The 27685-nt window shown below is 34.8% G+C and overlaps 1 protein-coding gene across 6 annotated transcripts in view; it reads left to right on the top strand.

The window, feature by feature from the left end:
• The first annotated feature begins 1092 nt into the window (after nt 1–1092).
• The window catches only part of LOC125658061 (serine/arginine repetitive matrix protein 2-like), a 34480-nt gene continuing 7887 nt past the window's right edge, over nt 1093–27685 (top strand). For 2 of the 6 annotated variants that reach the window (XM_056148912.1, XM_056148910.1), the window contains exons 1-13: nt 1125–1359; nt 1449–1573; nt 5273–5490; nt 9572–10183; nt 13174–13473; nt 13637–13854; nt 14087–14246; nt 15243–15444; nt 16055–16203; nt 17469–17700; nt 18946–19005; nt 20623–21348; nt 25454–25507. In XM_056148912.1, the coding sequence (XP_056004887.1) occupies nt 1231–1359; nt 1449–1573; nt 5273–5490; nt 9572–10183; nt 13174–13473; nt 13637–13854; nt 14087–14246; nt 15243–15444; nt 16055–16203; nt 17469–17700; nt 18946–19005; nt 20623–21348; nt 25454–25507 (3185 nt within the window). In that variant the 5' untranslated portion in view covers nt 1125–1230. Of the gene's footprint in view, nt 1360–1448; nt 1574–5272; nt 5491–9571; nt 10184–13173; nt 13474–13636; nt 13855–14086; nt 14247–15242; nt 15445–16054; nt 16204–17468; nt 17701–18945; nt 19006–20622; nt 21349–24395; nt 24450–25453; nt 25508–27685 lie in introns of all 6 variants that reach the window. The other 4 variants (XM_056148907.1, XM_056148908.1, XM_056148911.1 and 1 more) reach the window with 4 other exon arrangements.

Genomic DNA, 27685 nt, shown 5'->3' with positions numbered 1-27685 from the left:
ATTAAAAATATATAGGTCGATAATAGAAACCCCCCCCACCCCCCACCCCCCACCCCCCCAGTCTGCAACCTCTCTGAATAGTTATTCTATATCAGATAGAGATTTATTGCAGATTTAATATCTGTAATAAAAATTTATATCCAATCTGAAAAAGAAGAGAAGTTCAACTTTGTTGCAACTCGGCTAAAAACGCAACTGTTGATGATTATGTTTTACAACATATCTAACACATGTATAACCAATAAGCCATTCAAACAAAATAATCACTACAAAAATATGCACACGTAACATAACAGATCAGATTGATAAAATACTTCAATTCATTACACTAATTATAAGGACATTACAATATTCGCTTTTGCTAAATGCAATAAAATGGGTATAAAATAATCTTTATGTACTTTTTTCTTTTATAATATATAAAGAATGACAGAACAAGTTATAAGAAACAATAACTATTTCATTTCAAAGTTTATTTCCATATCAATAGTTAGTATAAGTTTAAAATAACAAATAACCATTATTTATTTATTTATATAATTTTGATAGATGTATGCTTGTGAAAGAATTCAATATGAAAACAAATATCATCAAAAGAAGCTTTGTGACAATAAAATAACACATCAGGACCTCAATAACGCTCTAGATACCGTGTCATCAGGTCATTCCGATATCAGGACATTACACCCTTGGTTTATTTTAAACCTAAGATAATGAAAAATAACCAACAAATATTAAAAATAATAGTTGAATATCTTAAGATATATACCAACTCATAACCATAATTAATTTGGATGCATAAAACATCGTAAAAATGTATAATTTTTGTAGAAATGTCTCATCAGGACATTACACTAAATATCAGGACATTACACCCCTAGGGTTTAAAAATGATGAATTATTATGCATTAAAATGCATATATTTTTAAAAAATTGGTATTTTATGAAAGAAAAACATATATTTAATTAGATCAAATTTTAAAATATCATATTTTTAAAAATATGCTTTAGAGTAGATAGAATTATTGCCCATCAGGTCAATCAGGACATTACACTTATCAGGTCATTACACCGACCCCGAAATTTCTCTGTACGATCGACAAACCGCGTTACCTCGAAGTAGTTGACGTTAAAGTTAACCAAGAGTGATATGGCAGGCGTCGAGGTTATGATTTATTTTATTATGAATTTCTATAGATCGTAGGGGGAAAAAATTCTGAGGACGCAGGTATGGGTGGTAACGCACTTGACCAGGATGAAGAGGTTGACCAGGACGTTAGAGAAATCATTGACAGTTTGAAATCGAAAGGCCTCTTCGATCAGTTTAGGAAGGAGTTTGTGGCTGATGTAGATACAAAGGTTGACAATGATTCATTAGCAGAGGAATTATTGTTTTATTCTTATGATTTAATCGTATGTTAATTAATTGAATACGATTTGTTTTGTAGCCTTCTTACCAGAATCTGAAGCAAAGAGTGGAAGGTTATGTAAACAGGTTCTTATCACGACAAACATGGAGCCCCGATCTAAACAAGAACCAACTCAGAGACAACCTCAGAAGACAGATAAATCAGTATGTGATAGATAAATAAGTATATACTGATTAAGCTTTTATAGAAATGACAATTTTCTAGCTTCTTCTGTCACTATACGGTGTGACCGTTGGATCGAGCGAAGCATGAAATGGTTATTGGTGTGTCCCAAGTGATAATCAATTCTGGTAAATTATAATTCATTTAAAATATATAAATTATTTGTGAAATTCCCCTTGCGCTAAACGCCCAGTAACATCTAATTATTAAAGGGCCCCTTTAACGCGGGGAATATAGTGCCAGCCGATGTAAACCGTGCATTGTGACGTCACATGTAGCCTCGACTTTTTTCTTCGTCTTTCAAATCAAATAATTATAGACAACGACAATACATCTCGTTTGCAATCTAAAAGACAGTTAAAACTAAACAAAAATTAACCTTCAAATTCAAAGTGGTGAAATGGTAAGCATAAATATATCGTATATTTTTATTTAAAGAAACTCATGAACTCATTCATCTATTTAGTCATATCACTGTTTTTCTATTTGATGATAGTCTAAAAACTGTAAAAATAATAATTATACCATTCATTTTTAACAAATTGAGTGTTTGACTTACAAAGTGTACGTCAGTCTTGTATTTTCGCTATTCAAATTAAAACAGAAATAACTGTAGAAGCAACTAATGAACAAAACAAGATGGCGGTGCCCATTTGAATCACAAAATTTTCAGGGAACGTATATAGAGATTATCTCTATTCATTTGCTGATTTTTTTCTTATACATGTGTGTTATTTCAGCCCATCCGAGCTTCGCTCGCTATAAATCACAGTCTGAGAAAATGGTGAACAATAGACCAAATCTTAGCGAGATTGATCGAGGCTAGATATTTGGACTTATGCTTCTTCCAAATCTGAGATCAGTGTCATACAAAGTGATTTGGGAAATCTTGTCTGAACTCCGCTCACTTGTGATTAAAATTATAATGGGTTAAAGTGGATTTCTTGTCCACTTCAACTTTTCACCTTAGACATTCTCATATTAACTCCTATCACAATGATTTCTTACCTTTACATAGTGTAAATCCCACAATAAATAAAGTTGGCTACTTTTGAAACCGTTGCATATGGCCACTATTTCATTTTTGCCTTCTTGACATGAAAGAGTTTCGATAGTTTCAAATAGATTGATTTAAAATTACAGTTTTCTTTTTATTGCTTTTAATTTTTATGCTTTAATGCTTTGGGTCAAGTAATTGTCATTCAGTAAGTTTCGTATCTCCATTCGTAGTACAAACTATCATAATTTTCCCAATGAAACTCATTTTCATCTCTATTAAATATATTAGTTAAAGTGTATGTGGGTGCTCTTGAGTTGCATTAATGTGGACTTTCTAGCTCCAGGCAAAATCATCCAGATAAATGAAACATAAAGATAACTGAATCACATATATAGATTAGATTAATAATGTGCCAAAATAGAAGTGTCTACCAGAAGTAAAGGATTAGATTGTTGACCTCTGCATATATTGTGCCAGACTATTGTTACATTATAATGTAACATTTTCATGTTCTTGTATACATACATTTGATTACTGTTTCTAAAATGACCGGGAACTACACTAGATTTATGGTCAGCCTCAATTTCAAAGCTTTCAGTTGATATGACCATACTCCATTTTCCAAGTGCTTATAAACTTATAACCCCTCAACTTTCTTTTTTACTGTAAACTTCTACCAAGAGATATGATTGGTGTTGCATTGATCAGTATCAGGGTTGTCACTAGAAATTATTGAAGATGAGTCCCGGACTCGTGGTTTATAAGCAGCTCGAGTCCCATGAAAATTTGATGAGTCCCATGAATATCTAGCGAGTTTTTTTTAATATTATAAGACAATTAAAATGGAAGCAGTACCAAACATATCAATTTTAAGATTTATTTTTAATCAATCGCGACTTGGCCTCGGACGAGTAATTGTCCAGCCAACAGAATTACTTCCCCAAGTCTCCTATCATCACAACAACCCTATTCAATATTAAACAGCATTTTAATCAAATTACAGGGATCGAAATTAACTTTTTTCACTATTAGCAAATTTTAGCTTGTGGATTATTTTCCAACTAGCAAAATTGAGCTTTTACTAGCATTTTTCAATCAATTGCTGTTTTACAGGAATTTAAGAAAACAAGCATGTATTCTATATCAAAATATAGGGAAAATCTTTTAAAATCTTCTTTAAAGTGCAATAATAAAAATAATATTGAGAATTCTTTCATTTAAATTTTAATGAATTATCAGACAATATACATGTATCATTGGTGCATGATGAGGGTCATAGAGTATACTTGTGCGGCGAACTCGCTGTCCAGAGATCTACCACCTATTTACAAAATCATATGGTTTGAAATCTTGAAGACTGTTTGCATCAATTCACACTATATCTTCAAAACGTTTGGAAATTTCATCTAAAAAATTCTAGTTGAAAAAAACCGCGAACTCTAAGTGTTTGACTATAGACTACAGAAGGACACTGCGTGAAGCGTGACACTAACACTTTCATGTGTTGTTTCATGTAAACACGGATGAGATCAACATGCTTGCTATTTAAATCAGACGTCTCTGAGACGCCCAAACTGTGCATGAAGTAGGCCATCTTCGACAACACTGACTGAAATAACCTTGGCCTTAGTTATTTATTCGATTATTTACTTTTTCAATACTTGTATATTCATTCTGTAAAGCATTTCTATGCACAAGACAAAATTATTGTAAACTTCAAAGTACAGCCAATAAACCAAGGAAGTCCGGAAAAAAGATCGTTTTTTTTTTTTCACTTGCAAAAAGCTGCGATCACTTGTGATTTTTCACTCACTATGTCAATTTTTAACTCGCATTTAGCGAGTATTTCCCCTTAATTTCGTTGCCTGAATTATTATTGTGATAAAATAGATGCATACTAGTTTTGTTTGCTCACGATCTGTAAAACCTACCAAAGTGCTGGCCTACTTTCGATTCCAATAAAAATGTCTACCAGAAAGACAAACATTCATATTTAAATATAAATGCCAATTTGTAAAATAAATAAATATGAATTAAGAATAAATGTCCTTCATTTTGCATCGTATCTAATTATCTTTTTAATATTATATTCTAATTCACACCTAATTGACTGACAAACAAACAAGTCAGATTGGGACACTGTGAGCTCGGTGGTTACTATCTCGGTTCACTAGAGCATAACGTTTTACCTAGATTTTTTCCTACTACGAGTTTTAATTAATTAATACCAGGGGTGTGATTTTTCCTCTTTTCAGAGGAAATCCTCTGATTTGCTCAATGTTTGAAAAAATGAAACACTCTGGATTTGATCTAAAGTGGCAGAAAATGATATTTTTTCAGGTAGGGTGAGGTGTTTTCCTCCCTTTTTGACCAGTTTTCCTCTGATTTCTGAGGAATTCAGTCACATCCCTGTAATACACAATATCAGTGCTTTTAGGTAAAATTATCATTTTTACTCGTAGTCCGTGACACGTCCGCGGGACTCACCATATCAGACAAACTTGCGTCCCAAATGAATTTTCTAGGATGCAGATTCTTGCGTTAGTGACAACCCTGTCAGTACATGTATATATTGGGTTAATGATTATATCTAATTTTATTTTCTATTAACTTAACTTTACAGAAAAAGAATTTAATATGTAAGATTCTGATAAAATCAAAGCTTTCAAAATTATTTCAGATCTGGTATGTTGACAAATGGTGTTGAAAGAGTGATTGAACAGCTGGTCAATCCAAAGATTCTGCACATTATCAAGCCAAAAATTGATGAAGTCATTTGTAAACACTTGGGAATTGATCCAGAGAAGAGGAAAGAACATGTCGAGCAGAGTAAACAGCAACACAAGGAAAAGATGCAAAACATGCAGAGTTTGATGAACGTGAATCTCACGCCTCCAGGTTTGTGCTCTACTTTGATGAATTTACTTAATATCAGGTTTAAAGGAATTTGGAGTAGCAAAGTAGTATATCTTCTTTGAAAGTACTTTGATTTTTCTTCACTAAATTTTACACAAATGCATTAATTAATTATATATAATTAATTAATTATATATAATTATACGCATTAATATAGGGGGGTATATAGGAATCACTCTGTCTGTCCGTCCATCTGTCTGTCTGTGCAGATTTGTGTCCGGGTCATAACTTCTTTGTTCTTTGACTTAGGCATACCATATTTGGCACACAGGTGGATCACCATGGGACGATGTGTTGAGTACCTTCATGACTTCTATATGACCTTGACCTTAAGGTCAAAATTAAAGGTTTTTTACAATGGATTCGTGTCCGGGCCTTAACTTCTTTGTTCTATGACATAGGCATACCATATTTGACACATGAGTGTATCACCATGAGACGATGTGTCATGCACCTTCATGACCTCCATATGACCTTGAACTTTGACCTTAAGGTCAAAATTGATTATAGGGTTTTGACATAGTCATACCATAAGACATGGGTGTATCACCATGAGACTATGTGTCATGTACATTCATGACCTCTTTATGACCTTGACCTTTGTTCTCGAGGTAAAAATGATAGGTTTATGCCATGGATTTGTAGTGATGTACCAATTGTCGGTCGCTATAACTGAAACGATGTGAATAATCGATTGTCATTTCGAAAATCGTCGACGTTGGTATATTTTTTTAATAATACGAATATTCCTAACGCGACTTATCTAAAATCAAAAATGGCTGACGAAAGCTGAATCATCCGATAATATTGAATATTGTTTAATGTTTTTCTTGAAAATCTCTCACTCACATGGAGACGTCACCATTGCCGTTAAAGGCCTGCAAAATTTAGGCCTATGCTTGGTGCTTACAGTCTTTCAACAGGGAGGGATCTTTATCGTGCCACACCTGTTGTGACACGGGGCCTCGGATTTCGTCTCTTACAACAAGCAAGGGGTAATGAGGCTCTATTCTAACCGGGATCCCATAAGAACAACAAAAGTCAAGAGATCTATCTCTATCCCGGGAAAATAAAATGGAAAGTATGGGATTAACTTCAAAGTTCTAATTAGGATTTTGGGCGTGTCCATATGAGTGAAAAATTCTCGAGAGAGATGTTAAACAAGATACAATCAATCTAATGATTTTATTCTAATTAACTTAATATTTAGGGTAAAACATATATTAAATTTAATATATTTATGCCATGAATTTGAAATCATTAAAATTCGATTATTTTTCGATTAATCAATCGAAAAGGTACATCCGATTAATCCGATCATTGATTAAATTTTTTTTCCTGATTGCCCATCACTATGGATTTGTGTTCAGACTATATCTTCCATTTTCTTCTACAAAGGCATACCATATTTTTACACTCAGAAAAGAGGTAATTTATACCTATTAACCCTTTGGGAGATTGGGGTAAGTGGGGGTATTCTTAGTGAGCATTGCTCACAGTACCTCTTGTTTGGCTAGTGTTTTGGATACAATATCCCCAAACTTTGAAATTAAGCAGGTTTGGAAACAATCTAATTAAAATTTGATGTTAGATCCTTAGCAAGTATGTGAGCGGATCTAACATCTAATTTTAATTAGATTGGTTTGGAAAATGATTTTCTTTCTGTGAATAAGCTGGACTTGAAAAAAAAATGGATTTGAAAGTATATGGGACATTATATATCTTATAAATGCATATTTATATATAGATAGTTTCAAAATATTGAATCCAAGGGCAATAACTCATTGATTTCTCTATAAAGTCCATTATGCGATATATTTCCTTTATTTTTCACAAACATTTTGTATATTTTTGTAAAGAAACAGTTTCATGAAATTGTTATGAATACTGTTGTATCATTATAATAAGTTTTTGTGAAATTTTCATAATGCTGTTTAAGGAAAATTGCAATTTTCTTATGTTGATATATGATTCTGTTTATGTATGTCTCGCATCTTTAAAAGTCTACATATTTTATTTGATAATTTATTAGTTTTAGCAGTAATATATATGTGGAAATGAATACACTCTCTATACTTTTATCAGATAATAATGTAGGCATGGAGTTACCGTGAAAGTTTTCCTCTCAAGAATATGTACAGTATGGGTAAAATTTACGAAATATTAAGAAAGCAAGATGGGGAAGCGATATGATATTTTTGTACTTAAATCTAGTTGATATTTTTAAGAAATACATAAAAATATTAATATAAACAATAAAATGTCTTTTTTTATTGTTTTATTGGGTGATGAAAAATTGCATAATCCACTAACATGGGTTATGATTTTCTGCAATACTTGCTACCTGTTAAAACAACAAAGAAAGCATTTTATTGTTTAAATAAAAACAGAAACTTAAAATAGATTTTATTTATGTTTAATTACAAACTACACGGAATGTTTGAAGACAGTTATTACATCATAAGGGTGTGTGTGAATGATGGAAATCTATCCCTGGAGGTTTGAATTGCTATAAAGAAGACAAATATTTTGGCCATCCTTCAAAAAAATTGTAACTTGCGGTAGTGTGACTGACTCCCATCCAAATCTGTCCACCACCTGTGACCACCCCCACCCCCCAATTTATTTATTTTGTTACTGTTTAGCCTGCTTTAGATAAATTTTCTTCCTCTGAATACCATGTTGTTTAAAACATGGCTTTAAAAGTTGCTCAAGCGTTGGTCGTCTCATCAGTGACCATCAATAAAGGGTTAGAAAAAAAAATTCACATGCTCAAGTCCGGGACTTAAGGTGCCAATTTCTGAAGTCCCACAGGGAAATATCCAAATCAGCTTGAATTTAGAGATTTGTTATTAGGTCACCTGAGTAAACTCAGGTGACCTATTGCAATTGGTTTTCGTCCGGCGTCTTGCGTTAACAATTGAACATTTTTAACTTCTTCTTAATAACTACCAGTCCAATTCTTTTCAAATTTGGTATGAAGCATCATTGGGACAAGGAGACATAAAATGTAAATTTCAGGAATCCATCACCCCTTGGGCCCTAGGGGCGGGGCAAAATTGACCAATTATCAAAAATCTTCTTCTCAAGAACCACACACATGTAAGAAAAAGTAAATGCATAGTGATGTAGAGCAGGATGGCCTCTACCAAAATTGTAAATTTCATGATCCCTGGAGTAGGGGTTCTGACCCCAGGGCGGGGCCAAACTTGTTATATAGTGTTTATGTGTAAAACACTTAAATTACATCTTCTTTAATGCTATTGATACTAAATTGATAGTAAATAGATATTTAGAAAGAAGAGGTAGTCCTTTACCAAAATTGTAAATTTGATTATTTCAGGGATAGGGGTTTTGGTATCGGGGTGGGGCCAAAATGGTCAGTTATTAAGTGTGTGAACAATAGACATTTTTAACTTCTTCTTGATAACTATCATTCCAATTCTTTTCAAATTTGGTATGAAACATCTTTGGAACAAGGGAAACATAAATTGTAAATTTCAGGACTCCAGCACTCCTGGGGCTTTAGGGGCGGGCCAAAACTGTCCAAAAATGACCAAATTTCAAAAATCTTCTTCTCAAGAACCACACACATGTAAGAAAAAGTAAATGCATAGTGATGTAGAGCAGGAAGGCCTCTACCAAAATTGTAAATTTCGTGATCCCCGGGGTAGGGGTTTTGGTGTCAGGGTGGGGCCAAAATGGTCAGTTATTAAATGTGTTAACAATAGACATTTTTAACTTCTTGATAACTATCATTCCAATTCTTTTCAAATTCAACAAGAATAAAACCAAAATAAAAATATTACGTGCATGCTTACTCACTACTAAAATGTTATTCATGATTCATAATGCACGAAATCAACGATGTTATGATGATTTGGCCTTAATGGCTTCATTTAATAAAAATGTTTGATCAAACATTTGTGAAATAAATCTTGTTTGAATCAATTGAAACTGTCAATATTATTGAAGTTCATTGTATATAGGTATGTACACAGTGTGGTTACTGATCTATATATGATCTACAGTGTATATACAATATACCTGATGTATATTTCAGATAACAGTAATCAAGGTGGAGCAACACCTGGAACGCCAAGGACAGATTTTCCTCCAGGATTCCAAGGGGAGGGCTGGTCACAACAATCACCTGCTCCAGGTCAAACAGGGTCAAACTTTTCCCCAGGCGGAATGAATTTCCCAATGGCAACACCATTTTCACAGCAGTTTGGATTCAGCATGCCACCTCAAATGTTTCCTTATATGCAAAACTCGTGGAACAACTACGTTTTTAATCAGGTGGGGCCTAATCAAACTTTTACTTCACCCACCACTATGCAAAGTGGGCAAGAAACATCATCACCTGCACAAAATGCAACTCCGACCCTAACAAGTACAGAGAGTCCCCCCAAACCAGATTTACCTCCCTTGCCACCATCACCTAGAACACCCCCTCCACCAGGGACTGAAGGGGAGGATATTCAGATATTTCCTCTCAATCGCAAACCAGAGGAGAAGAAGATACTGGAGGAAATTCCTCTTCCTCCACCTACAAAAAAGAGTGGGGATGATGATCAGGAAGTTAGTGAGGACACAGCGGAAATCCCGAGTTTAGATGAAATTCCCTTGCCCCCAGTGTGTGGTGACGCAGATGATTCATTGCTAGATCAAGGTACTTTATGTTCATGTATATACTGTATACATAGAATTCATATTCAGTTACCTTTGGTTTGCTTGAAAACATGGAACATTATTTCTTTTTATCTATTATTGTAGATCTTTGTAGCATTTACTCCTGTGTACACTAAGTAATACATTTAGCTCTGATTTTGCTAAATTTTAAATTTGCTAAAATAAGTTCAATAACTGCAAGATACCGGTATATGTATCTATGGCAGGGCTCGAAATTAGTGAGAAATACTCGCAAAATGCGATTACATTTGAAAAATAGCGAGTAAAAATAGTGGACACTCGAAAATCTTAGCAAGTGGTGATTTACCAACTATGATTGTATCATATCCGTTTTATACGGTGATGTGCTATTCGCTTTTCTTAAACTTGCACTCTGAATCATACAAACGCTTACATGAACGATCGATTTCAACAACCGTTTCTCTCTGGATTTTTCTTTTATGATTTTTTAAGAAACTCGGGGTCATACAAATGCTTTAAAGGTTGGACATCTCATTATGATGAAAAATATGGACATATGCCACGAGTCCTGTTCACCTATAGGGGTGATTAAATTGAATTCCAAGTATGAGGTTTTTGTTATTCCAGGCTTTCAAGCGGGCCCTTATTTTTCTACAACAGCCCTTATTTTCCTTATTTGAGCTTTAGAATCCTAAGAAAGTCCAAATTTTTTGTTGAAATTCCTACATTTTCAAATTTTGAAAGTTTTAATAAAGAAGCAGGTACAGTTTCTACAGTCATCTAGCCCAGAAAATTGATGATTTCAATAGGATATCCCAAAATCTGCCATTCCAAAAGAGAATATATAAGAAAACCCAAACTACATTTGATTTGATCCAAAATTGCTTCTTGTTGTAATGACAAGAGCGTGAAGTTGGCATAAAATTGCCAAAAATGCCAAAATCAATGAAAAAATTCATAACTTCAGGGGGGTTTCCTTTCAGAAAACATGCAGCCCATGTGTCGAGCAAAGTCATATTCAAATATATTTTTTATTGTCTATTAATAAACAATGTATATTAATTTCATTTTGTTCGACAGATGCGCACACCTTTTCCTAGGCAATAATCTGGATGAAATTTTAGTTCAGTTATTACGCTTTGTTCGAAAAAGGGCGGGAAAAAGTCTTATTCATGACGTAATAATGCTATCAATTAAGCAATAACTTTGATTTAAGTTGAGATAGTATACTTGGCATATATTTAACTTACTTTAAACACGGATCAAGCTTAATTCAAGACACATTTAAAACAGAGAAAATTTTTGGGCCTTTTTATATACACAATTGTACCTTGTTCTTTGACATAAAGTAAGTGTTGGAATTTATTAAATTTAGTCTTAGTATACTTTCAGAAAATGAATATGTTGATTAAATGTACATCTCAGAAGACATCTTGATGGTTATCAGCTATATTCAGCATTGATTGTGAGCCATGGGAGTCCACCTGAATTATATCATGGTTTGTGCTGAATGCCGAATATGGCTGTTGATGACCGCTGGTATGATCTTCCGAGTGGATAATTAGTTTTTAGGTCACCTGAGTAAACTCAGGTGACCTATTGCAATTGGTTTTCGTCTGGCGTCGTGCGTTAACAATTGAACATTTTTAACTTCTTCTTTATAACTACCAGTCAAATTTGGGATGAAGCATCATTGGGACAAGGGGGACATAAATTGTAAATTTCAGGACTCCAGCACCCCTGGGGCCCTAGGGGTGGGGCAAAAACTGGCAAAATTGACCAATTTTCAAAAATCTTCTTCTCAAGAACCACACACATGTAAGAAAAAGTAAATGCATAGTGATGTAGAGCAGGAAGACCTCTACCAAACTTGTAAATTTCATGATCCCCGGGGTAGGGGTTCTGACCCCAGGGCAGGGCCTAACTTGTTATATAGTGTTTATGTGTAAAACACTTGAATAACATTTTCTTTAGTGCTTTTGATACTAAATTGAAACTAAATGGATAGAGCAGGTAGTCTTTTACCAAAATTGTAAATTTGATTTCCCCCAGAGTAAGGGTTTAACCCCAGGGTGGTCCAAACTTAATATGTAGTATTTATGTGTAAGTTTGCTGATACTGTATAAAATCTAAATGCATACTTAGGAATAGCAGAAAAGGGTGTACAAAAAATGGTGAATTTCACAACCCAGGGTTATGACTTTAAGATGAGTCCAAATTAGTCATATCTTTTGATGTTTTAATGCTAATACACCTACATATATTATCTTCCGGTAGTAATTTTTATCAGAATCATGAGAATGTCCTATCTAAATTGATTTATTGTCATATTGAGGTCGGGTTGTAGTGATGACACGAGTGCACTGCTCACCGCGTAGACGATTATCAAAAAAGTTCATGGGGCTCGTGATCGTGCTGCTTATAAAACCATGAGTCCGGGATTCGCTTTGAAAAATCATTAGTGACAACCCTGATGTGGCATGAAATTGAAAGACTGGATCTAGACCTGCGGTAAACAGGTTATGGATTAGAGGTGCGATAATCAAGAGACCTAAACATTGCACCATATGACTTACGTAATTTAGTGTCCTGTCCAAACAATGCCTGTTGACCCACTAGGCTCAGTAATGATGGGGAAAATCGTTGATTTAAAAAACATGAAAAAATAGCACTGCTTCATTATTTTTATTTTAGCTTGCAGGTTTTCATTTTAGCCTGCGGATTTTTTACCCACAGGCTAAAATTAGCCTGTGGTAGAAAAATTTAATTTTGACGCCTGCTATGGTAGTTGAATTAAAATGTCTCCCAGATTATTCATTTCAATCCTTGGTCTTTAATTTTGAACTATAGAAGATAGAGTCTTTAAATTTCATGAACTGAAAGGTCAAGGTCAAAGCTATGTGACTGTAAAAGGTCAACTTCATGCATCAAGGTGAAGTTTGCCCCGATGAAACATGCCTTACTCCGGGCATATTTCACTAACATGTCTTGTTAAATCTTATGTTGAAGGAATGAAAAAATACAAATTTGCATGGCATGAGAACCAGGAAGATGCTAAGTCTGATGTGACGGTCAGTTCAGTTCACACCAGTGACCTGTCCATCTCAGAAGACTTCACATCAGAGAGTGAACTGGAGTACAGCGACCTGACAGACCATGGAGATGATGTGGAGGAGGAAGTCGCAAGTCCTGATAAGCTGGGGGAGAACAAACAAGAAGGGGAAGTTACTGAGGAAAAGAGGGAAAGAAAGGGAGAAAGAGTGGAGAGAATTGAGGACCTAATGGAAGAGGGCAAAGCTGTAGAAGCAGGTGCTTGTTTGTGTTTTGAATTGTGTTGATGTTTTAAAAGCGAAATAGAATTAGAATGTTTTTTGTACGTCAGAAGTTATTATTATTTTTTTCTTGAGTTGATTTATTTGTTATATTTGTATTGAAAGTACATGTAATTATTGATATAAATTTTTTTTTAAAGTTGAGACTATGCTGGACAAGATGGAAGAATCAATTGCACACCCTGATGTCCATATGGAAGTCCATTCTGATGTGGTGTGTGAAGAGGTCCCAAAGGCAGGACAGAATCTTCCGAGCTCAGAACAGAGCTCGCCACCGAAGAGAAAGCTTATCTCTCTACAGTACAACTTAAGTGACAGTGAAGATGAAGAAAGCAGGGAAGCGAGGAAGGCTAGAGTTGTAAGTTTGATCAGGAAAATGTAATGCCTTAGAACCTGGAGAACTTTGTGTATGATTTGTATATTTTTAGTATTGCAAGATGGTCGGTATCTGTTGGAATAACATTAAACATTTTATGCTTGTCCCTACACAAGTGGGATTCAGTAATATTTGTATAGAGGTAAGCGTGTAGGCAGTGTTGTGGTGATAGCATGAAAAAGCTATTTTTGTTTTACATATTTTTTATAAATAGGCAAAAGAAAAAGAGGAAAGGTATATGAAGAGATTGCAGAAAAGAGCAGAACTGGAGGCCAAGAGAAAGGAGAGAGAGGAAGAGAAAGCAAGATTGAGAGAAGAAAGGAAGAAAGTAAAGAGCAAGGATATGTCTTCACCTACCAAGAAAGAGGATAAAGGTTCACTTAAGTGTTGTCTTCATATTGAGTGTTTCTAACTTTATATACATGTGTCTATCACCAGAAAATTCAGGTTGAAGATTCATGCATATTTGTACATCTGAGGTTTAAAAGTTTACAATGGAAACAAGAAGTTTTATGAAGGGCTAATTTAAAGCAGATTGCATGCCCTGGCAACAGAGTGTGAAGGGTGCCAGGGTCAAGACTTTTAAGATGTCTTAAATTTCTTTTATTTGATTCCTTAGATTTTAATGATTAAATATTTATACATTGCAGACAAACTTAGCATATGACCTATAAGCATTTCTAGTAACACTGATCAGAGAGCATTGCTAGTAACACTAATCAGAAAACAACTATAACTAACATTCCTCAACATTTTTTGCTTTCAGATCAGCAATCACTAGCATTCAGACACTGCAGATTATTTAATATTCACACAAAGTGAACATAATATTTTCTTCAATATGAATTTAAAAAACCCCCAACAACTATGGTTTCAAAAGGGAATTTGACAAACAATGGTAAATTGCTTATATCATTGAAATTAGCATCGACTGACATCCAGTAGATGAATGGTAGTTTTGATAGCATTTACAAGCATGAACTCAGACAGTAGAAATAGCATGGAACGAGATAGGATTAGAGTTTCTAGCATTCAAAATCAGCAAACAAAGCATTTAAGAAAACCTGTGGAACACACACACAACACCCCAACACCCCACACACCCCAATTTTTTTTTATCGATAATCAGTTGTTCAATACTACTCTAAACTTTGATTAGAAGAATTAGGTTGGGGGGGTGGGGGGGGGGGGGGGTGGGGGGGGTGGGGGGGGGGGGTGCCTGTGAAAAGTAGGTCTAGAGCCTTAACATGTTATGCAATGTAAAGAATTTCACTTTAGGATCCTTGTAAATTTTTCAGGGCCAAATTATGCTATTCACGAAAGAACGTGCTTTCTGTTGATGTAAGTTATGAAATGTACGTTTATTTTAGGAGACTCGGTGTCTATGGAGTCAGACAATAACCTTGATGAAGCAACAAACCAATATAAAATACAGTCACCTGTGAAGAAACTGCCAGACTCCCCAGAAAAAAAGAAAAGGAAGACCAAGGCAGAGCTTAAGGAGGAACTGACAAAACAGAAAGTAATGGAGAAGAAAGCGGCCTTACATCGACAAAGAACAAGAAATAAAAGGTTCGTTAGAGTCCTGGGCCCCATTTCACAAAACATCTTACGACTAAGGTGAAAAAAATAATTCTGTCTGATGACCAAATTCCGATCAGAAGGCCATAAGTATGTATTAAAGTTTTATAAACCATGGATGTACTTTACATATTGATTAAAAAAATCTACAAGAAATGAAAAATAAGAAAATTACAATGTTGATAAATTTTTATCTTAGTCATAAGATATTTTGTGAATAGGGCCACAGGTGCCCATTTCATCAAAATGTCATACAACTGAGGCTGGTATTATCAATTGGTTAAAATATGTTTTCACTGCAGTGAAAAATTTGTGGAAAATATTTATAACATTTGTTGTGCATATATATACTTTATTTCTTTGAAGTAGCCATGAATTTAAGTTGTGAAAAGTAGCAGCACTTTGTAAACTGCCAAAAAGAATTCCTGTTCTAAAAGTTATAAGATCTTTTGGAAAAAGGGCCCCAGGCCAAAAACTTTTGTGTAATAACGTTAACAGCATAAAAATTCATCCAGACAGATTTCTTGATAAAATGAAAATGGGACTCGGCTTCAGTATTTCCATTTAGAGATGGAAGTTGTTCATTATTTGTGTTGTACAGGTACACATCTGAGGAATTTACATCAATCTTTAATGAGAAGAGTCAGCCTTATAGCAGTGCAAATTATTCTGAGGTTGTAATGGAGGAACAAGTAGTGGAGGAGGTTGTTACCGTGGAGTCGGAAATTATCATGGACGTCTCCAGCACAGGTATTTCAAACACAAACATGTCCACCATGATAAAGGTATACCGAAAAGCACATCTTTTTAAATTATGCCCCTGTAATTGGAGAAGTACCACAAATTTTGATGTATGATTGGCAATGATGGCTGTAGTGTGAGGATTCTTTATCATGCCCACAGCTACTGCAATACCTCCTATGAAAAACCAGTGACTTTTGCTTCTGATGCCTGGTGCTTGACGAAGGAACAATTGCTACCTTTGTTAAATGTCTTGGGTTTTTACACGGTATTCAGAATTGAACCGTGAACCTTCTGGTTGCTAAGTGAACACTTTAACCAATAGACTACCACAACCAGTAAGGAACAAGCAATTGTGCCTAAATGTGAGTTCAGTGTTATATTGACCAAATAAGGGTGCTTTTCTTATAATCTGAAGAAACAAGACCTGATAAGTGCACAATGAATTTATTAATTATTTTGCTATGATTATTTTTGAGTTTGTATGACATAAAATTTTAGCTATGTTGTAGGTTCACGGTTTTGAAACAAGTGATTTTTCAACATTTTTCAAAAGGGTCCTGTTGCATTTGAATTGGGAAAATTGTCAACATTTTGATCAAATTGGGAACATTGTAAACATGCTAAATATATATCATATCAAACAAGAATTGATGTCATTCTTCTTTTCTTTAACTTTCTTTCCTTTGAGCTGTTAAAATTTTCGACTATTCTTTCTAAATTATCAAAAATTGATGCGTCTTTTGTCATGCATATCATACATACATGATTTACATTGAACTTATTTTTCAACAAATACATTTTGCCCCAGTTTGTATTATTGGGAAAAGTGCAAATTAAATTGGGAAAAAAATTGTAATTTTTGGAAGGGAAAAGGACCGATATTCGGACCTAAAATGGGTATTAAAAAATCACTGGAAAGGGAAAAAAATCAAAAAATGTGCAAAATAAAAGCCCAATTTCAATACAACTTCTGTTCTTAAAATGATGAGCATGTGATTGATGCATTGGGCAATACGAAAGTGATATATGGTATATAGTTTATAATGTTCATAATCTGTAAATGTAACATCTGTGCATTATAAATATTTTTTATCCGAAAATTCATTGAGCAAACGCATCCTTTTCTTGAATTTTGATAAAATTATGGCTTAGTTAAAGTTTGAAATAGTAAGTATTTTGTGGGGAAACTGGATTGCAATTTGCTTTGTCTATAACTTTTAAATGTTTTTTTTTTTTACCAAATTACAATTGTATTTATACTTACATAATAGAAGAGGAAATGCCCCCGCTGCATGTAGAGGAAGTACACCCACCCACATCCTCACAGAATTTGCGGAGCCTTACACCAGAAGTTGCAGAGATTAGGTCAGAATCAGGCCATGCAGATACAAAGAAAAGGTCACAGGTCAAGGACAGTTACAGGCATGGAACCAGTCAAAGATATAGTAAATCGGAGGAAAACAGACAGGATTCCAGAAGAAAACGACGAGACAGTGAATCAAGGTAAGCTTATTCCAGAAAAATACAATTCTTATGAATGTGAATCCTAGTCCTGTGTGTCTCGGTGATAGTGTGAACAGATGCTCTCCATTACCCTGGTTCCAGTTTAGCCTTCTTTTTTATTTTTTTTATTTTTATTTCTCTTGATAACTATCCTTCTTTTTGATTTAAAGAAACTTTTTAAGGATATTGTATATTCAAGATAAGTTAAGAGAAATGGAATTTGCATGGCAATTATGAAATGTATGTGTAGATTACGGAAAAAGACAGATATAGTGGATTTCTGGTGACCTAAGAAGAAACTTGTCCTTTTTAATACTTGTACAATGAATTTGGAAAATTATTTAACATGGACTAGTAATTTTTGATTTAAACAATTCAGACACCCAGAAGTAATAGATAAATTTAATCTAAAGATACTGAAGAAATTTAGACATGGCAAAATGAATTTTCAAACAGGAATCAGCATTACAATGTACAATGCTTTTTTATTATCCCCCCCCCCTCCCCCCTTAAGAAAGAGGGGTCATATTCTTTTGCACCTGTCAGTTGGTTTGTCGACCAAATCTTGTCTGCTTAGTATCTAAAGAACTCTTTGCTTTACAGTTACCAAAGTTGGTTCAGTGATTGCCCCTAGATAGTAGATGACCCCTATTGAATTTCAGGTCAAATGTCGAGGGTCAATCGGCTGGTCTTGTCAGTTCAATATCTAAAGAACCCTTTGTTTGACAGCTACCAAACTTGTTACAGTGGTTGCCCTTTAGAGTAGATTACCGCTATTGATTTTCAGGTCACAAGGTCGAAGGTCAAGGGTTAAACTGATCATAGTGAGATATTGTCCACACAATATATTGAAAATGCTTTGCTTGACAGACCAAAGGTCAAAGGTCATGACTCAAATGACTTCTCTGGAAATGGCTACTCAGTGTCTAGAGAGATCGGACCTATTATTGTTGTTGTTGCCTTTGACTTGAAGGTAACCCGTATTTTTCATTATCACTACAGACATTCTAAATGTAAAGTGCCACATGGAGGACACACAAACATATGTTTCTAAACATTTTTATTGTCAACTTTACAAGGTTTTATGCATCTAATTGTTTCCACAAGTAAAACTTTGTTATAATATTGAAATTGAAAATGGAATCATTAAAAGCAATAGTGTGAAGATGTGTTAGTTAATTGATATTTGTGTGAGGTAAATACATGATGGGAGTGGTATATTGTGATTGTACAACTGTTTACTAGGCCAGCTGGGCCCCCTAAAGCATCAGTTAAACATGCAGACTCCATGTTTAGACGACCAAGGTATGTACAAGAAAGAGGATGCATTGTAGTCCAGAATGAGCAACAGTAACGCAATTTTGTTAATCAATCTCACAACAATAAGCCAGGAAAATACTGCTATATTTCTTTCTTATTAATGTGTTGTGTAGAAAATGCATGTACATGTATGTCACATCATGTGTTAAAGAGTTTTGAAATTATTGGTTTTCAAAAAAAAAATATATATAAATCCTTTTGTAAATTGTGTGGTTGACTTGTTGATATTTTTGTGGTGTGTCTTCCCCCTCTCTGAGTGTAAGTATGTGTGATTTATGTTCTTTGTTGTTGTTCACAGTTTGGGTTGTTCTTTTTACAAAAGTTTGAGTCATTGAAACTGAATTTCCTTTACATAAATGTTTTTGTTCATTTTTTTAAAAAAATGTATTAACTATAATTGACTTTTCTTTGTTTTATTTGCTCACTTATGAAAATGTGTAAAAAGTCTGTTTGAATGAGTTATAATAGAAATTCAAACTCATTAAAATTTTGAAATTGATATTGAAATTTTAGAAGTTATTACATGAATTTACTCTGATGAATCTTAAAACATTTTGCTGAAAAAGAACAGCCAAAGAAACGTGCATTGGAATTTCTGATGTTAACATTATAACTAATTTGTAACCCTAGATGGGGGTGTATTGACATCACATGAATCGTTTTGCCAGCTGCAGATACAGATCGGCATACTCATCAGTAGTTTTAGTGGCAGATCTAGGAAGGGGTTATTGGAGTTGCACCCCCCCCCCCTTTTGGATGGAATTTTTTTAAAAAATAATATGGTTATTTTAGCAATAACCTCCCTTTTTAGACCGAAGTACCATCTAATTTGTATTTCTAGATCTGTTCCTGAATTGTAGTTTGTTTTTAATGATACTGGCATTACCTTGACTGTTTATTTCTCTTGCCAACTCATACCATAGAGAAAGTTTAGTATTCATGATTTAGGCAAGTCCATGTCTATTGTTAATACATCTTACAACATCACAGAAGTTATCCAAATTAGTTATGATTACAGATAAGATACCAGCACTAGTTGTAAAGATTTATAGTTAGAATGATACTACAAGCTCATACAATAAAGTAATCAATTCAATCTAGTTTCCATAGTAACATCAAAAATAAAGTTTGGGCAGTTTTTGAGGTTCCTGTAAGTTTATACATCATTAGTACACCCAGCACTGTGTAGTGTGGGACAGTTTCATCATTTGAACTTTACTTGTGCATTTTATCATTCACTATTCTTCAGAAAGCATTATAATTATATTTAGTGTTAAATAGAGAAGCCCATGACATACATCACAGAACTAGGGCTTTCCTATACATCATGACGATGCTTTCTTTTTATGCTGTGAGTGGTATTAGTCCAACATTAAACATTTCGATGACTCTTCATTTTTTATTTTTCAAAATAAGTGTTAAAAGCATCTTTCATAGATATGATGAATTACATGTATGTTATAAATGGTTAAAGCCATTATTTTGATTTTGGTAACTTAACTGTTCACCTTAGCACACGTAAAATGTATTTATTTTTTCTAGAATAATGTATTGTCTTATTTATGTAAATCAATGTCTCACTGTTTTATTACTGTATTTCAGATCTGAGGATGAAAAAGGTCTAAGTACCAAGCGATACAATCCATCTGATTTGTACAAGCCACGCCGAAATATTGCTCGAAACAGAAGGCGGGGGTCTTCTCCATCTCAACAAACAGCTGAGGAAAATGCTGATAAAATAACTTCTGCTGGTGAAGGCAAAACCTCTAAAGAGGAAAAATCAGCTGAAGCTGAAGAACCACCTGAAGTTATTGAAATTGAATCAAGGTCCCCATCACCTGTGAGTTCAAGGTCTAGATCACTGTCCAGTTCACGATCAAGATCTCGCTCAGGTTCTCATTCAGGACTTGGAGCTCATTCTCGACTCAAATCTCATCGAAAGAAACGAAGGAAAAGGAGATCAAGGTCAGTGTCAAGGTCATATTCTGAATCCAGATCAAGATCACCTTCCAAATCGAGATCCAGATCCTATTCAAGAACCAGAGATGGAGCAAGTCCGATTTCATCCTCATCCTTATCTCTATCAAGATCACCATCACCATCCAGGCACAGTAGTAGATCGTCATACTCCCGATCCAGAAGCAAATCCAGGTCAAGGTCAGTCTCACGATCATCAGAGTCTTCTGTTGATGAGTTTGGAAGGCGTAAAAGGAAAGCAGGAAGGACACCACTGGAAGAAATTGATTTTGGTGAGGCAGCCCGCATGGCAAAGAAGAGTTTGGTAGGAGTGGACTTCGGCGAGGCAGAGAGGAGAAGCAAACAAGAAAGGTGAGTTTTACAAAATATTACAAGTAATTATAATGTTTTATAGCTTTATACCTCTTGCCAGCATTGTAATTGTAGAATTTTAGGAAATTTGAATTTCACGATATGAAAGTGTTCCAGATTTGAAGGATAGAAAATAGCAATAGCGTTCATCTGAATATCTATTGTCTAGCGCATATAATATGAATTGACCATGCAGATAATAGCAGTTTATACTCATAACAAACCAAAGCGTAAAATTTCAAACATAGAGTTAACTTACTCATATTATTAAGGGAACTATATGTATTACGATTTTTGGATGAGCTTGGAATTTCAGCATGAGGTTTTCTCGTCATTAAAAATCTCGGATGGTTGTAAACCTCACCTCTAAATCATAAGGGTGAGATCAAAAGATCGATGTCGGATAAAAATCTAAATTCAAATAGTTAGGAGGAGGGGGTATAAAATCTCCCGTAAGTTTCTGTCATCTGACATCGATTACACTTTCTTGGAAAAAGAAAAAAGCGACTGTGAAAAACCACATAATGATATTACATTTTAATGAACATTTGATAGTTTTAATGTATGCTTTCATTTGTGAATTAATGGTAGATAAGGTATACAGAATGTTATTTATAATTGTATGTTTTTACTTCAATTAGTTTCATCATTCATAATATTTAGTTTTAAGGGGGGGGGGGGGGGGGGGGGGTGTCTCGTCAGTGAAAACTATGTGAATTTAGTCTTTCTTGTCAGACATTGAACTTTTGATCTTGCCCAAGATTCATTGTGATTGGCGTTTACTGTCCTGAATTCTGTGATCTTTTGTGTTAAAGAAATGTATTTGTTGTCCCCTCACAATTCATTGCAAGAGGGGGATTTAGTAACAGGCCCCTTCGTGCATGGGTGAGTATGTGTGTGAGTGTGTGTTTAAAACTAAGCTTGTAGACACTCTTAAACTAGAGGCCACATTATTTGCTCAATTGATTTTATACTTCATATGTTGCTTTGTTAACAAGAGAAGGAAAACTCTATTGATTTTGGGGTCAAAAGTCAAGGTCACTACAAGACTTCTTAGAAAAAAGCTTGTAGATGCCCATTGCAAGGGGATATGCCTTGCAGGGCTCTTGTTATATGCCCATCAATAATCCGTATTTTAATACATGTACTGTTAAATTCACAGAGTGTGATTCGACTCTCCGGATCACCACACTGTGGTGATCTAAATGCAGATCATGTTGCTCTGAATCTGATGACATCATAAAGTTTCAACGCAACATTTTTAGGGAAAATATTGACCATGTCACAATCAAAACTGTCTTCTTAAAAAATCATTTCATTGTACAATGTATGTTTGTGTTTTTGATAGTAAGGAATACATTCATTATCTAAACATGTATTCGAAAATACATAAGGGTGTATACGATGAATTTATCATTACTATAGTAAATTGATCCAAAGAGTTGATCATCAGATCAAACTTAACGCTTCGCATTTTGTTTGATCTAATGACCCGTGCCTATTAACCCAACAGATCAAGTTACTGCAGTAATAATATATATGTATATTTCATTATGTAACTGTTTATTTTCCAAAGAAGAAAATTGGTAGATCTATTACCTGTCAAATTGTTGGCAGCAATATCATGATGTTCCCAGTAAGATGATTGACAGTTTGAGTACGATGTGTGACAATAACTTTAGATAGTTGCATTAAACAAAATATTGCTAACTTTATTATTATCTACCTGTCTTATAACATGCTGTATTGTGGGATAGGCTTTCCTGTTCATCTATTAGCTTATCCGGGTGATATCTTGCACACTGTAAAGCCTAGGTACTATCAAGCTTGGTCAGTTGATGCATCTTGTGGGGGGGGGGGGGGGGGGGGGAACCGTGTCACAAACCAGAAAAAGGTCACTGTGGCCTCCTTGAATTTTATAGCTATACTTGCTCAAATTGTGTCCAAATCATCCTCATTATGGAATTGCAATTGACAATGTTACAACTTGTGACTTCAAGCATGCAAACACATACATGCATCATATACATGTGGTTCTAGATGGGTATATTATGCGCCTTTAAGGTGCACTTTTATAAATTTTAAGTTACTAGAATCTGTGCCATTGACTGACAAGTAGTGATAATCTAGCTTTCTCAAATCATCTTAGTAAACCAGTAAGAAAACCGAGGGTATGTTTTACTCCTGTATGGTGTAGATTCAAATTTGTTCACACCATGGTCCCTGGAATTAAGGTGAGGCTACAACAGAAGTTCAAAATCTTGTGTAGAATATTTAGGAAATATCCTTAAAGTCTTCTTAAGAGCCACAAGGACAGACTTTGTCAAATCAATAGCAAGACATGCACATGTGGTAGTATAGATTCAGGTTTATTCACTCCATGACCCTCCGGGGATCAGGGTAGTACCACTATAGGGATTCAAAGTTTTACAGTAACATTTTTAAAATATCTTTATAAAATCTTCTCAAGAACCACAGGGGCATACTTTGTCAAATCAATGTGCAAGAATCCATATGTAGCATAGATTCAAGTTGAACCCATGACCCCAAGGGCCAGAGTGTAACCACAACTGGAATTTAATAATTTAAGGTTCATGGGGGAAAAGAAGAGATGACTGGCCCATTGGTTTCTTATTTCATGACCAAGATGGGGCAATATTGGGCCCCAAGATTTTTGATTTAGGAATTTTGATATGAATAATTTTGAAATCTTGATATTTTCAAGAACAACAAATAATTAGTATTCAATAATCCATATTCGAAAGTCATCTCAATGCAACATGCTGAGGCACAATATATAAGAGATTTGTTTGTAATTACAGGCAAGGCAACTCAAGTGAACATTGGGGCCTGTGGGCCAAACTTTATAATTTTGGGTCATTTTCATTTCATTGCTGCTGATGTGCTGACCAGGCACAGTGTACAGTGCAGATGTATTAAATCCAAAGAGATACTCTTGCTTTGAGAAACACCCATACAAATGTATAAACGGTGTGCTTTTGAATTGAGTAAGATTAGATGTTGAAACCTATGCATTGTATTTACAGAGGGGAACCTATTGCCAATGTACCAAAAGCTACTGAATATCCCCCCTTCAAGATGTGAGTTCATGGGTCTCGGCAGCCACTGTATTCTCAGAATTTGATGTTTATTTGTTTTGTATCGCAATCAAATGCTGTGGTTTCATCACTTTTTGTTAATCACCGATGTCTTTTGTTTTATTGGTTATGTTAGGCCTAGCTGCAATAATGTAGCCCTCTCCGATTTTTTTTCCTGATGTTTTCGGGAGAGGGAAAAAATCGAAGAGGACTACATTATTGCAGGTATGCTAGACCATGGACTCAAAGCACTGGACGAAACACAAATTTTAGTCACAAAGGTAGAAAATAAACTTTCCATGAAATAGGATATCAACAAAACTACTTTTTGACAGGTGCATGAAATTTGATGCCAATGGAAATTGATGAAACTGCAGTGTGTTACTTATATTTGGTTAAAATTTCTTTTTATGAACATCAACATCTGATGACCATCAGTTTAGAGTGAAATTATTTCAGTTTGTGATTTTCATGGTAAAGAATTGCAGCAAATTAATTGTATTAAAAGTGCAGAAAAAAAAAGAAGAAAGTTCCATGATTTTGACCATGAACAAAATCACCAGCACTCAAGTTTTCACATTTGGTTAGTTTGAAAAATCTAGTGTTCTTGCCAGCAAAAATGTGGAGTATGTTGTTCTGTCAATGTCTCTGTGTATAGAAGCCGTGATTCAAATGTTTATACTGTATTTACACTTCCAATGTAATTTCCTCTGATACCTTACAAATTGTAATGATAATCATTTCCTTATGAATAACAGGCAATTGTATCGCTTGGGTTTAAATTTACTATTTAATAAGGCACGATGGTGGCCCATGGGCTGTTATAATTACTCTCTGTTAATGTGTTGACAGCTGACCTTGTACCAGACAGTTGGATGAAATCAGACAAAATTGTTTTGCAGGATTTGAAGTCCTGTCCTTGCATCCAAATACAATAATGAGAGATTTTTAACGAATTGAATAAGGTTTATAGATAAGATGTTGAAACATGTGCATTGTATTTACAGAGGGGAACCCATTGCCAATACTTCAAGAGCTCCTGAATATCCCCCCTTCAAGATGTGAGTTCATGGGTTTCAGTAGCCTCTGCATACTGAGAATTTGATGTTTATTTGGTTTCTATGAAAATGAACGTATAGAACCTATTTTGGCTTTAAGATTTTCATCTTTCAACCTCAACATTTGTTTAATAGCAGGCACTGATTTAGAAATTGACCATCAGTTTAAAATGATGTTTTCATATCAGAGATTAATCATTTAAGTGGAGTAAAAAAGTCTATAGTTTTAAAAAAAAGTTCCAAAAAATCCTTATAAACTTCAAATCTGTCTGATCTTGATTATGTACAAAATCATTGACACTGAGCTTTGAACATTTGGCGAGTCATCATCAGATACCCGAGGCTGATCTCGTCTTCTGTCTTCTACTTCTACTCGTTACTGATGAGTAGAAGACGAGATCAGCTGTGGGTATTCGATGATGTTGTTGAGTCAAAGTAGAGTGAAGTGAATTTTTCATCAGCTCATTTATCTGCAGCAAGTTGTGATGCCATTGTAGAAAAATATGTTGTGGTGGATCTAAGAGGAGATTATGGGAGATTTCAACTCCTCCTTTGGTTATTTACACCATTTGAGGGCTGTCATTCCCACTTTCGAGTGGAATTTCTGGACCCACCTATGTACTCAATGCCTTTGTGCTATATATTAGTGATTATAGAAGTAAAGAAGATTCAAAAGCGTGAATATATTATTTATAAAGAAAAGTATGGAAATAAGATCTAATTTTAATGAATTTATATATTTAGAAGATAACCATGCATTAGTGCATTTGAATTCAGATCAACACTTAACAAACATTCTAAGAATTATATTGCTAATCTGAAAGGCTAAATGTCAACTTCTGGGGTTTTACAACATTCTTTAACACTTAGTTTGAGCATATACTTTCATGAATTCATGCCCATTTATTATTTATAAAGTTATGCAGAATGTGACCAGTTCAGTTTACAGAGACATTGAATCAACTTATACACAGAGATTAAAATGCAAATGTTTTTAGATAAACTAAATTTGAACATTGTAGTGACATACTGCCATCTTTTGTTGACGGAGTTGGGAAATACAAACGTCAACTCTGGGTAGAAATAGCAGTTACAGAAAACATATTGTAGGCAAATGGCTATAAATTTAGTGAAAATGATAATTGTGTACACATCATAGTCAGTAATTGTGACAGATATTGAAATTTGTACACTAGAAAGCTACATGTACACACAAGTTTCATGTCATCGTCTCACAAGTTTATTGAAGGGGGGGGGGGGGGGGGGGGATTGCAGAAATTGGTCAGCCATAACAAAAGATCAACTTTATTAAAGTTTACTTACTAAAAACTGGCCTGTATGGTAGGTTTCAAAACAAATTCATTACAAAGGGCTTTTAACTCTTGTAAAATAGGTCAACCATTAAGAAAGCAGAGCCAAGTTTTATATCAGTACTTCAAAGTATTAATAAAAAGGTGTTGGAAATGAAGCGAGACAGATTGACGGACATAGTGATGGATTCAGGTTTCAACTGTAATGGAATTAAAACTTTTAGTTGAGATTTGATTGCAATCATGGACTTAGCTCAACATTAATGTTAAAGCATTGTAAGGCCACATCAAATCGATTCTCTGGTTCTCAGACAATTGTTTTTCAAAAAATGGGTAGGTAGGTAGGGGGTTTAGTTTTTATACGCCCGTCTTTAGACAGGACGTATTATGGTACAGCGATGTCTGTACGTCCGTCCGTCCGTTCGGGGTTTTCTCTTTATAATTATACCCCCCGCAACAAGTTGTGGGGGGGGGGGGGGGTATACTGGAATCGGGTTGTCCGTCTGTCTGTCTGTCCGTCCATCCGTCTGTCTGTAGACGCTTTGGTTTCCGGGCTCTAAAGCATTATCCTTTCCACCTACCGTCACCATATCATATATATGGACTACCCATGGGATGAAGATGTTCCCTATCGATTTTGGGGTCAAAGGTCAAGTGCACTGGACATCGAAGTAGCAGTATGGTTTCCGGGCTCTAAAGCGTTATCCTTTCCACCTACAGTCACCATATCATACATATGGGATGAAGATGTTCCCTATCGATTTTGGGGTCAAAAGGTCAAAGATCACGCGCACTGGACATCGAAGTAGCAATATGGTTTGGTTTGTCATGCCATTTGTTTTTTACACTCAGAAAAGAGGTAGTTTATACC

Source organism: Ostrea edulis, chromosome 9 (genome assembly GCF_947568905.1).
Source record: "Ostrea edulis chromosome 9, xbOstEdul1.1, whole genome shotgun sequence".
NCBI classification, from domain to species: domain Eukaryota; kingdom Metazoa; phylum Mollusca; class Bivalvia; order Ostreida; family Ostreidae; genus Ostrea; species Ostrea edulis.
This window is presented reverse-complemented; position numbering and strand designations above follow the sequence as displayed.